Source organism: Cebus imitator, unplaced genomic scaffold, assembly GCF_001604975.1.
Source record: "Cebus imitator isolate Cc_AM_T3 unplaced genomic scaffold, Cebus_imitator-1.0 Scaffold749, whole genome shotgun sequence".
NCBI classification, from domain to species: Eukaryota; Metazoa; Chordata; class Mammalia; order Primates; family Cebidae; genus Cebus; species Cebus imitator.
The window spans coordinates 1,187,852-1,201,362 of NW_016108064.1; the positions used below are offsets into that span (position 1 = coordinate 1,187,852).

Below are 13,511 nucleotides of genomic sequence, written 5' to 3' on the forward strand. Positions count from 1 at the left end.
AATAGTCTCCCAGTTTGTTAGATGACTGTGATCTTATACCCCACATCCAACTGTCAATAAATGCTGCAGAGTCTACCATCAAAATATATCTAGGATCCAGTCATTTCTCACCAACTGCATGACGCTGACCAGGGACAACTTTTTTTTGTTTTTTTTTTTTATGGAGGTAACTGCAGTAGCCTAACTGGTCTCCCCCCTTGACTGCCCCTTTGCTGTTTAGCTCCACACAGCAACCAGGGATCCTTCTAAAACACACGTTAGATCACTTAACTGACTCCACAACAGCTCAAAGCCTTGTGCTAACTTCTTACCTCATTCAAATTAAAAGCCAAAGACTTCTCAAGGGCTCTTGGGCTCCAACATCATCTGCGCCTCCACCCCTGCTCCACTCACTCACACAAAAACAGCTTCCTTGCTGTTCCTCAAAAGCACACCAATCACACATCTGCTTCAAGAATTTTTACACTGCCGCTCCTTCTGCTAACACCTCCTACCCCAGCCCTCCACAGATCTGCAAAACTTTTCTCTCCAGATCTCTGACCAAACGACATATTAGTTATTGGACAGGCCATCTCTGGACCATCCTATATTAAATGGTACCTACCCCAATCCCTTTCCTTATTATCCTGTTAAAATGTTCACCTTCTTATTTGCCACCTTCAACATGGTATACTTGCTTGTTTTGGTCCACCTTCCTCACTAGAACATAAATTTCCCAAGGGAAGGAACTCATGCATTTGTCTGTTTGTGTTCTGCAACACTAGAACACTGCCTGGCACAATGCAGACAAACGGTAAATGTTTGTTGGACAAATGAATGAATGAAGTAAGTGGTAAGCTCCAACTGCACACTTTATTATACTGCTTCTGGGTTCTTCTCCCAATAAGATTTCTCTCTCTGAAGAAAGACCACATCCTTATCTCTTCTTCCTTCAACAGAACTCACTAAGAGTCTACACTGAGAAGTACTCAACATCCATAACTGAGTTTGAAAAAATGGAATCTCCAATAAAATGGAATATTTGACATAAAAATATTATAGAAGCTGGATCTTAACTTGGGCATAGAGAAAGGGGATTTGTTTCCCACGGCTGCTGTAGCAGGCTGCCACACTTGGTGGTTTAAAACAACAGAGATGTAGTAACTTGCAGGCTAGAAGTCTGAAATCAGGTTCACTGAGCCAAAATCAAGGTGTTGGCAGAGCTGTACTTCCTCTAGAGGCTCGAGGGGACAATTTGCTGTCTTCTCCAGCTTTCTGGCGGCTGCCACCATTCATTGGCTACTTCATTCCAATTTCTGCCTTCACAGTGGTACTGCCTTCTCCTTCTCTCTTCCGTGGTAGCATCTCCCTCTACCTCCCTCTCATAAGGATAACTGTGATTGCATTTAGAGCCCACTCAGATAATGTAGGATAATCCCTTATCTCAAGATCCTTAACTTAAACACATCTTTTGCTATATGAAGTAGTATTTACTTTTTTGTCATATAAGGGAAACATTTACAGGTTCCAGGAATTAGGGCCTGCTATCCTCAGGACCATTACTCAGCATATCAGAGAAGGAATTTCTGGAAGTAATGAGTGAACTTGTTACATCTTCCTGTAGGCTAATTTTCCTTGTCTTTCACCATAAGAAAAGAAAATTGGAACTTTAAATCTAACAAGCCACCTAGTCCATTTAAGGCATTTTTAAAGTACTAAGAATATAAATTTATTGGATGAGTAACCACACACATGGAATAGGGAGCCCAGTGAATCACTGTTTCCATCCTACACTATTAGGTACAGTTTCCTTCCTGTTACCCTAAATATAAATCAGGTTGTGTTCATTTATCACATGAAGAAAAGAGAACCCGAATGATAACAACATAAGGGTTGGGAGGGCCTGAAGTGTAACAATGTTTGTTTTGCTAATAACAATTACTGATTAATAATTTTTCCGCTTTCCCTTTCGAGAGAAAAGTGAATTTTAAATAGCCATGTCCACTTCATGTCATTTCTAGAACTTTATATAACAATGAAAGCTAACATTTATTAAGCAATTACAATAAATCAGGTTCTATGTGAAACTCTATTTTATGTATTAGCTCACCTTTTTCTCCCCAAAACTTGTCATGTGAGAACAATTAGCACTGCCATATTGTGGATGAGGACAGTAAGGCTCATAGAGGGTCACCAAGGAAAATGAAGAAGCTGGACTTGATTCCAGGTCTGTCTGACTCCAAAACTGAGCTCTTTCATGAGGCTATTTCTGGGATACTCTCTCATGACATTTTTACACCTCAGCTAAGTTTTAGTTTATTTTGTGTGAATTAAGCTGTATATTTTTAAAAGGGAAACAACTTTTGGCTCTCAAGTATCGAATATAACAGAAGCACTAGTAGGCATGAAATAAATGTGAATGAGCTTTGGGTCCCCTTTTGTAGAACAGCTAAATTTCATTTACTCAGGCACATAAGGGTCAGATAATTGTACGTCAGAAAATATTCCCAAATCTTATTATTGATGATAAGTCTGGGCCTCCACTCCATCAAATTATCACCAAGCAGCAGGATGATTTAATTTTAACCTTCTCTCTCCACCATCAATAACTCTAATGAAGAAGTGAAGGGTCAAAGCTAAGGGAAAATGGAAAGAATAATGAAGAGAAGAAAACCTGACTAAACAACAAAACTAACCCCATATTCTGTAAATAGCTAAGGCCAGCTGGGATGTGAGAAATTAAAAGAAGATTGAAAAGGACAGCACCATTCCAAGCATGAAAAAGTTCACAAACTATTTTATATGCCATGGAAAAGAAAGAATATATCTTAAAACTTATGCACAGGAAATAATTTGAGCAACAAATGGTTATCACGTCACAAGAATATCCAGGTGAAAAGATTTGGGTCCTAGAAGCCATTCAAGACTCACAGTCCTCTGGACCACCCTCAGTGGATCTATAACAACACGGATTTATTATAAAGACAAGCAAAGCCACCTTGACAGAAGTCCCCCAGCCAATAATCAGTGTCACATTGTCCTTCCAGCAGAGGCTGCAGGGATACATGTCTGGGCGAAGACTTATATCATCCCGGGGCACATTGGTGATTCTTTGCTTTGAGATGATGTCAAAAATCTTCACACCCTGAAAAATAAAACAGCAGTAGGTATACTCTACTCAGGAAAGCAACAGAAAATTTATTAACAGCCCCCGCTACCTACCACCAATAACCATCCCTGAGAAATATTAGCAGTGTTTACTCAGCATGCAAGGAAAATGCTCCTGCTCTACACAAACCCTGTGGGAACCAAAACCACAAGGAAATGTCCACCCTTCCTTCTGGGCAAAGGAGATTTTCTTAGACGGCATGGGTGACTCAAATCCAACACAAATATGAAACGTACAGATATCAACAACTGCATTTCAAAAATGACAGACAAGCAACATTTCTAATTTTATCGTTCCACCACAAAAATGAAGTTTGTTTTTTAGGAAGGCTTTGAGTCTGAAAAGCCACCTACATAAAAGAAAAACAACTACATCTGACATTTTAAAGTTCTTATATGGAAACACCAGGCAAGCAGCTACTTAAAAATGTGCCAAGAGGCCACAGGTTTGTTCTACCTCTGTTGTGACCCAGGAGAAGTAAGAAAAGTCCAGAATAACAAGGTAGGGTCTAGGCAGGTTTCTACCATTTAAAACTGAATAGAACTGATATACTAAATTATAACTTGATGTTCCGAAAGATATGCCAGATGTCAAAAAGATCATTTTTTAAACTTTCTACTAGCCCCAATTCATAGCAAGTAAACTTTAAGTTAAAGTGCAGCACTGAAAATTACAATCTGCTTTTTTACAGGCAGGCCTATACTTCTCCCTATGATTATACTGGGAGTAAAAGAGAAATCAGCAATATTCTGCACTTGTTTCATTTCAACTCTTACTTGCCTTTGGCCAACAGGCAAATGATATTTTCAAGACCCATTCCCAATGCAGTCCTTCAATTATTAAGATAGCTTTTCATTTTCTTGGTTACTCTCCATGCCTCAGGTTTCTTACTCTAAAATAGAGTCCAGAATATGTTGGGAATTACTATATTATGAAAGCCGAAAGCAATCTAATTTCTTTAACCTCCTAGGTACGATACCAATCGTCCTTTCACCTTTTGGAAATCACCACCACAGCAAGTGGCATCTTTTCCCTGCATACGGCCCTATCAACTTGGCTGCTCTTCTGCCACTGAATAAGCATTAGGAAGACAGAGGCGTGTTTCTTACCATATTATTGGCCCAAGCAATCAGATGGCCTCTCCACTTCACACTCCTTATGTTCCCTTCCCCTTCATGCAGAATAACGGACTTCCATCTGTTCATCCAAGATCGTTCAAACAGTAGCAACTAGGGACAAACAGCATAAACAAAGAATCTTAGAAACTGAAAATCATAGGTCAGATTCCTTACTTACTAGTTTCACCTATCCTTGTGACCAAATAACAAACAAGTCACTTTCAACATCTTTAGCACACACTTATAGTAGTACATGATTTGTACCTTGAAAAGAATTCCTAGCACATCATATTCTCCCCAGGACGTTGTTTAAAATGGATAAGTGTTGAAGATACTACAAGGCCAAGCCACAAGGTGGCACCAAAACACCAAGATTCATGGAAAATAATGCACACTAGTTAATCAAAAGATTCGTATCGCAAAAGTTCTTCAAATGATTGACCGGGAACTAATTTATTTTGTAAATTGGGAAATCAAAACCTCTTAAGTTTTTCACTGAAAATAAGATATTAGTCACAGATTAAGCTGTAGTAGAAGCAGTCTACATTTTTCATTTAACTCAAATAATTGAACAATGACTTTTGAACAGTAATTCATGTCACAAAGTAAGAAAAATTTGTTTTGAAATTAAGCTTCTTTAAAAATGTCATAGTATCTATGGTCTTTATTTTAAAGGGAAGATTCTATCTTTCTAAAAACCTGATAGATAAATTTTAATATAAAATATAACTTGTCAAAACCTCTAAGATTAATAAATATATAATTCTAGAAAGTGATAGTTATTAAGAACACAATAAATGTTTTTCTTGATATATTCAATTTAAATCCTTTAAGAAAAGACATTTATACAGTATATAACCTAAGGCATGTAATCCTGAAGCACGTTTACCTTTCAAAAGCAAATGCTGACAACAGATTCCATAACAGAATTATTAATATTCCTACACTACAGGCAATTTCAGTCCACCTTAGTATATGGATGCAGGGGATTCTTCTGACCATATTTAGCCCTGTCTTCCCATTAGATATACCCTATATATTCTCAGAGACCTTCTAACCCACCCTGTCCCCTCCCATCCCAGGTTCCAATTCAGAAGTCACTACTACCATGCCTCCCTGCCCCCCAGTTAGAGACCTTCAGGAGTGTCCCCTGCCCGTGATTCAGCCTCTTTCTGCCATTTGCAAAGAACAGAGCTAGGGAGGCTACTGTATCAGTCCAAACGCAGAGAGATGATGAATGTGTTCAGCATTTTGAAAGAGCAGGTTTGAAATTTAGGAAAGGGGGAGAAAGGCTGAGCATACAGTTCCTGCTACAGAGAACATCACTCTCTACTAAAGATAGGCAGCTACAAACAACTATTTTTATTTATTTATTTAATTTATTTATTTAAGACGAAGTCTCACTCTGTCACCCAGGCTGGAGTGCCGTGGCGCTATCTTGGCTCACTGCAACTTTTGCCTTCCAGTTTCCAGTGATTCTTCTGCCTCAGTCTCCCAAGTAGCTGGGATTACAGGCACCCACCACCACGTCCAGCTAATTTTTGTACTTTTAGTAGAGACAGGGTTTCACCATGTTGGCCAGGCTGGTCTCAAACTCCTGATCTCAGATGATCCACCTGTCTCGGCCTCCCAAAGTGCTGGGATTACCGGTGTGAGCAACCAAGCTCAGCCACAACAATTATTTTAAACATGATGAATTGACAAGATCAAAATGTCTATCTTCCAGCTTTGGCCTGGATCTGGGGGAGGTGATCAGTGATTGTAAGAAATAGGTGAAGCACAGTGAGTGCTCAACAACCACCTGCTGGAATGAAGGGTTGGCTGGATGGCTGGGAAAACAGCATGGTGGGACACAGCATCGAATTCCATTCCCTTACTAATTCCCACCTAGAAATGACCACGGCAGTATTAAGAGGAGAACAGTCCATACTGCGTTGAAAAATTTAAATATACTCCAAATTTCAAGTTAAAATTACATAAAATATGCTAATAATAAGACCCCAATGAAGGCCATGATTTAACTCATTCCCCCAGAAAAAGCCTGCCTGGAAAGTAGTTGGTCAGACAGGTACTAGCATGCTACAGCAACCCCCACACTCAATGTAACGGGGCAGGAACAAAGGGGAGTTGCCAATCTCACTCTGAAACACAAAGGCTTGGGTCCCCAAGCATGTAGCCAGCACTGCAGCTGTCCCAGGTGGGAAGGAAAGCAGGCACTCTGGCAAAAGGCAGGTACCTATGGAAAAATTCAGCATTTGAAAAGAATACGAATTATCCAGGGAATAATCCCTGGCTCCTGATTCCTTATGAATAAGAAGACATACTAAAAACCAGAAAATAACTCAAAAGACTTAATTCTTATCCTTTTCATGTAATGACAAAATTAAGCAAGAAATCAGTAACAAAGAACAAGAAAAACAGAACAACAAAAAACAAAAATGATACAAAATAGTCTCAATCTTTGGGAAAAAAAGAATCTTAGAAACTGAAAGTCATATATCAGATTCTTTACTTACTAGTTTTACCTACCTTTGTGACCAAATAAAGAGGAATTCATATGGTAACCAGAGTACTTTGAAAATAAGAAAACAAATGCTGTAAGCCTAAGCATTATGGGATACAAAGTTGGAAACAAAGGAAAATCTAGGTTTATAAGCTAATAATGAACATGACATGTCACTACACGACAAAACAAAAACATTTCATTGAGGGACATAAAAGGAGAACTCAATAAACAGAAAGACACATTATATTCATGGATAGAAAGATTCCAATTCTCACTGAAGTGCTTAAGTCTCATTAAATTAACCTATGATTTAATGTAAGTCCAAAGAAAATCCCAAAGGGATTATTTCTAGAAATTCCAAAAATGCTAAAAATTCATTTTTAAAAATTAGACAATAACAGAAAATTTTTTAAAAATTAAGTAATTTAGGGGGAGGGATGGATTTGTCCAGACAGATAGTAAAACATTTTATAAAATCAACACTCAAAACAATAGAGCCATGTTCCTAGAATTGACAGATGAAGGAAAATGAATAAACTGATAAAGACAAATCAAAATGATATGGTCAGGAATAGGGATGTGAGGTGAGGGGTACAGTGGGATGCGTGCAGAGAAAGAGGTGTCTTCAAACCACTGAGCTGTGGTCTTAGATGCCATCTTTCTGGAGGATCGTTTGGCATTATGGTCTCAAAGCTTTAAAAATGATGCCAGGAAGTCCCTACCTAGAAACTTATGCTAAGAAATGATCAGAAAAGCTAGTAAAGATTCATGTAAAGCTATTTATAACAGCCAGAAATGGGCTAACAATTGAGGGATGACTGAGCATAATACGGTGGAGCACAAATGAGTATGTATCCATTTTTAAATGATTTTATACTTGTATGTTCATTAACACAAAAAGCTATGAGGGCATATTAAATAAAAAGCAGATTACAAAACAGTATTAAATACAATGTCCTTAAAACAAAATGTGAATGTGATCCAACAAATATAAAATCTAAAAGATACATGACAAAGTGATAATTCTATAAATGAGCGCTGAAATTTTATACTAATTTCTATTTTATAATTCTGCACTAAATATGAATATTTCTACAGTGTTAATACATTAGTGGGAATGAAAATCCATTTTCTTATTTTCAAAATCAGGAAAACTTAGGGGAATAGTTAAAATGAAACAACAAAACAATATCGAAAATTCACTGGAGGCTGGGTGCAGTGGCTCACACCTGTAATTCCAGCACTTTGGGAGGCTGAGGTGGTGGATCACCTGAGGTAAGGAGTGTGAGACCAGCCTGGCCAACGTGGTGAAACCCCTTCTCTTCTAAAAATGCAAAAAAAATTAGCCAGGTGTGGTGACCGGCACCTGTAATCCCAGCTACTCAGGAGGCTGAGGCAGAAGAATCACTTGAACCTGGGAGGAGGAGGTTGCAGTGAGCCAAGATTGCGCCACTGCACTCCAGTCTGGGCAACAGTGACAGAGCGAGACGCTGTCTCAAAAAAAAAAAATTCACTAGAACTTAAAGTAATGTTTGAAGCACACTGAACATGTATTAGAATGAATTTATATAAACTGTATATACTTTTAAAATAAAACATTAACTTCCTTAGAAAATTGTTAACTAAATCTTGCTGCAGTTCCCATCAAAATGCAAGCTCACTCCAATAGACCCTTACTGTTATAGTCAGTGTGCTGGGAGCTACAGAAGAAAGCCAAGGCCACTGGACTCTGGCCTCCTTTTGTCTCCTACTCTACCTCCCAAAACTAAAAACTTCCAGCAGAGGGCAGGAGGCAAAGGAAGGAAAAAGAATTCTGAATCCAGATCATCTCAGGTTTGATTCTCAAAAACCCTGTGGACCCTGCTCTGATATGCAATCAAAAGAGAAAAGAAGCTTCTCCCAGTGATATTTCTACAATGCAGACAGGCACATGCCATTCTATGCAACTGATGTATGCTCAAAAAAGGAGGCGGTATAAAAATTAACCTCTGTAAATGAAACAAATTTTAACTAATTACAAGTTTTGACAGGCTTCACGTTATTTTCTTATATTTTTTAAATAGTCTTAAGTCCCTAGCACTTTATAGTTTGTGGATGAAAAATAAGAAAATATCTGTAAATAAAGTAGGTCATCATAAACATATTGAGGAAGGTTATCACTTGGGAGAATTCTTTTGTAGTCAAGTAATTTCCCCCCAATTTACTGGTTCTGTATGTTTTATGGTCACACTGGTTTTCTCACTGCACAACTATTCTACTAAATCTCATTCACTGAGATTTGTGTGTTTACCTTGCACTTCCCCAACAAGTGCATTGGGGAAAAGGACCATACCTTTGCTAGACACACAGACATAATAAATATTAAATATTAAGTAGGCTTTCCTAGTCTGCTAGTCTTAATTCTTTCCTTCTCTGACCATACACACAATGCTTTTGCTGAAGGAGGAGCTACATGATTTCCCAGAACTCTTCAGTTATTCAGCCCATCTTTACAGTTAGCAATATTCCTAAACTATTTTGAATACACTGGAATCTACTCCAGTCTCAAAAGTTTCAAGAACACAATGACTGATTCATACAATTCACACAGTGTTGCTTTAGAAAGGGCTCGCTTCTATGGATCCCATATCCAGGCATGTAATGTCAGTCTATTTTCCCTTTGCCCAAGGCCAGCAAATAGAATTCGTGCACAACTTGTCAAAAATTTGAAGGCTGCTTTTAAGATTAGTCTTCCTCTATTAGTTTTAAGTAATTACAGCTCCTTTATTTCAGGTGCATGAATTGGCCACACATTTGGCCTGAATGGTGATTTCTGAAATGATTCTGCATGCCTGTAGAAGGCTCTCTGGACCACCACAGCGCCTATTTCTCCAGGCTCTCTCTCATCTGGCCTGCTTCTCTCCTCTGTTATCTGCCTGGCCCCGTGGAACATTTATTCCTGCCTTTCCTCTCCACCCTACATTATTCTTTACTCATGAGCTCAACTTTCCTGTCCTATATAGTATAAAACCTTAAATGCCCAGTAGTAATTATAGAGTCATTTCCATACATCTAAAACTCTCATGCAGGATTTACTTTGATGTATAATATTTACTCTACAGGACTATAGATTTTCATACAGAAGGGTGAATGGCCCAATGAACCACTCTCCATTGGCTTTTTTATCCTAATCTCTGTGAATTTCAAACAGAAACATATTTTCTGATAGGAATGCCAAGGAAAGCCTTGCTTTGGTGATTTAAGAAAAGATGAACTCCTTTTTTTACCAACATTCTATACTAATTTAACTACCACAAAACTATCTGCCTGTACTTCACTGACATTTAATAATATCCATTTTTTTCTTCCAGTCATAAAACTGCCCACAGACCTACTGAGCACGAATTTTCTACAAAGCATTTTACGGGGTAAGCCATTGAATAAACCACCCTTAAAAGCAGCTGGTTAATTTATTTGGTTCATCTTCCATACCCTGTAATATTGAATTGTCATTATCACAATACTAAGAGCAATTTAAGCTCAATGGGAGCTAAGTACACAGAGAGGAAAAGCTGTTTCCAAGAGGTCTATTTTTTTGTTGGAGAAAGTATTTTAGGGCTTTATTTCCCATAAATCCACATTCTGGCAGTCAGCACTCTCAGTACTTATATTTCAATAGAAGCCCTCATATCCTCAGCAATATACTTTATTCTCCTCTGTTTTGTGCTGATAAATCTATCTAGTGCTTTCCTACTCTACAGAGTGGTATAAGGACATGGAGCCCAGAATCTCCCACATGTGTGGCAAGATTCCTACCGGGCTGTAATGAAGCCCCCAATTCTGGTCACCCATCATTACTTGTCACTCACCTTTCCCTGATAGAGAAAAGAGTATGATTGGCCCTGGTTTAATCATCTTGTGATCTTTCAAGTTGATAAATCATTTGGCTCCTTCAGGCTTCCTAAATACTGACCACACTGCTAGCTTTGAGGCAGACAAGAAAGTAGGAAAGATGGAGCAGGGGCTTCAGCCCATGGACAAGGCTTAGTACCATGTGTGTTCCTACGGGGAGAACCAAGGGGCTTGAAGAAAACAAATATTTCAAAGGAGAACTGCTAGGTCAGAAAGGTGCAGAAGATCCAGGTAATAAAATAGAGAAACAGAGAAAAGTAAAACCCAGCAAATAAGACTGTCTCAATAAAAATAAACAAAGGGCATAACAATGGAAAAGTCTTGTTACAAAGGGATTTAAATATTCAAGATTAGAAAAGATCATGTGCAAAATTTTAAAAGGCAAGCGAGAAAAATATGAGTGAATGTGGAGAAGGCCTAGGATGGTGGCTAGCTGCTGATGGCAGGTGGGGTCTTGAATCCTGAAGGACGCAGGAACGACCAGGAACCCACGTGGAGCAGGTAAGTGTCTTTGTCTTGTTTGGTGCTTGGGCTCAGTGCCAAAGTTTCAAACATGCAGTTTTTCTAAACACCACCAACAGCTCTACTTGTCCATCAAGACAGAATATAAACATGTGAGAAGAAAAAGAGAATTTCCCAAATATATTATTGCCTTGAATTCAGTGGTTATTTTCTGAACAAGTTATAATGCTTCAGTCTCCTTTATCTGAATTTAACATGTTTAAAAGAAATTCAATACACACCAAATGCTGGTACCATAGAAAACCTCTGTGCACAAAGGTTCCTAGAGCCCACTCAAATGCCGCTTGGTTTACAAACAATATTTTAGTAAACACCATTCCACTGCAACACAGGCTTCTTTTTTTTTACTTTTTTTTTTTTTTTTTTAAGTTCAGGGGTTTATGTGCAGGTTTGTTATATCAGTAAACTCATGACACAGGGGTTTGTTGTACAGATTATTTTGTCACCCAGGTATTAAGCCTAGTATCCATTAGTTATTTTTCCTGATCCCTCCTCCCACCCTCCAACCTCCAATAGTGTCTGTTGTTCTCCTCTATGTGTCCATGTGTTCTCATCATTTAGCTCTCACTTATAAGCAAGAATATGTGGTATTTGGTTTTCTGTTCCTGCATTAGCAACACAGATTTTGGACAAGCCCTTGAAGTTAATTCTGTGAAACCTATATAGACAGACCAATGCTCTGAAATTTGAAAAACACTGTATCCACATAAGGTAACAATCAATTCAGCAACCAAGAAATCCAAGCTAACAGTTCCATGAGAACAAAGTTAAACACTGGAGGTGCTATTTAGGAGCAGCTTTCTTTGCATTAAAAACTGGGGTCTGTTGGGGAAGGGGGGTTGGGGAGGGACAGCAGGGAGTGGGGAGGTTGGGGAGAGATAACATGGGAGAAATGCCAGATACAGGTGACGTGGTGGGGGATGGAGGCAGCAAACCACCTTGCCATATATGTAACTATGCAACAACCCTGCATGATCTGCACATGTACCCCAGAACCTAAAGTACAATTAAAAAAAAAAAAAAAAACTAGAGATGACAGATAAAGATCTACCTACCCACCTATGCAGGTATCTACCTACATACCTATGTGGGCTCCACAATCAAGCCAGTATGTGACGTAGACCCTTATTTAAACTAGTAATCTGCAATTTCTGCAAATGCAAGCACATAATTACACGTGTGATTTCAGAAATGACTAGGACACTTTCTAAGTAATTTAACCACTTTAAAAAATCCTCCATATGGATCCCACAGACTGAATAGAGCTGGCTGTTCATGCCAAACACCTCGAGTCTGTTTTTCAGTTTGCAGCTATCTCAGGATACACTTCCCAGGGCTGGGCTCAAGGTCAAACACCCTCACCATCAGGGCAAAGAAAACACAAAAGTCATCCACTGGGTATTTAAACTTGAATTAATGTTCTGTGCAAAAGAACAAATATCGCTAACTATATATAATCTCAATCATTGATGACTGGTGAAAATCCTTGCACAGTGAGTATATCAAAAAAGAAATACAAGATTGCTAAGTCTCGAATAATGTAGACAGTTACCTGAACACACGGGTTTATGTATTTGGACAAGCCCTTCACACAATTCAAAATAAATCAAAAGGGGAAAAAAATCAAGATACTATCTGCAGAAGAAACGAAGTCAAACGAACCAAGTTTCAAGCATTATAATCCACTTTCTTGCCATCTCCATGAAAAAAAATGGCATTAACTGGACACATTGGTCAGCACTGATAGCTTCCACAGAAGTGGCAGAACAGGGTTTTGGGGCAGACTCACATCCACGTGGTAACGTATATTCATCCCCTCTACACATTTCACTGTATAATCTAAAGTCTCATTTAGACTCCTATATAATGCCTCCCTGGGAACAAGAATAATTATTCCAGATTTGGCCAAAATTGGAGAAAAGGCTGCAGGCTATTCAGTAAGCAGCAATAATTTGTGCTTAAACTGACAATAAATATCAAGTGGACAGCCTTCATTGTCCTGGCTTCTATGGTAATATTAAAAGCTGCCCTGAGCAAAGAATACAATAGACAAATCACAAAGGAAGATATGGAAGTAGCTAATAAATAAAATTGTTCAAAATAACTAATAATTCAAATATATTACAAAATAGAAAAATGGAGTATCTTTATATATCAGATTGGCAAAGACCACGTGGTAAAATCGGTACCCACACATAGCTGATGTAAACTGGTATAAGTTTTCTGAAATACAATTGCACTTGGTAACATATAGTAAATATATCAAATGCCTAAAAAATAATCACAACCTTTGATTCAGTAATTCCAATCCTAAGAATCAATGGTA

The 13,511-nt window shown here is 38.4% G+C and overlaps 1 protein-coding gene across 1 annotated transcript in view; it reads right to left on the minus strand.

Moving 5' to 3' along the window:
* LOC108296861 (vacuolar protein sorting-associated protein 41 homolog) overlaps positions 1 to 6,194 on the minus strand; it is a 69,689-nt gene extending 63,495 nt beyond the window's left edge. Inside the window, exons 1-3 of the mRNA XM_037735198.1 lie at positions 6,144 to 6,194; positions 4,258 to 4,377; positions 2,978 to 3,124 (exon numbers count right to left, since the gene is read on the minus strand). Of these exons, the coding sequence (XP_037591126.1) occupies positions 2,978 to 3,124; positions 4,258 to 4,377; positions 6,144 to 6,194 (318 nt within the window). The remainder of the gene's footprint in view (positions 1 to 2,977; positions 3,125 to 4,257; positions 4,378 to 6,143) is intronic.
* Positions 6,195 to 13,511: the final 7,317 nt, after the last annotated feature.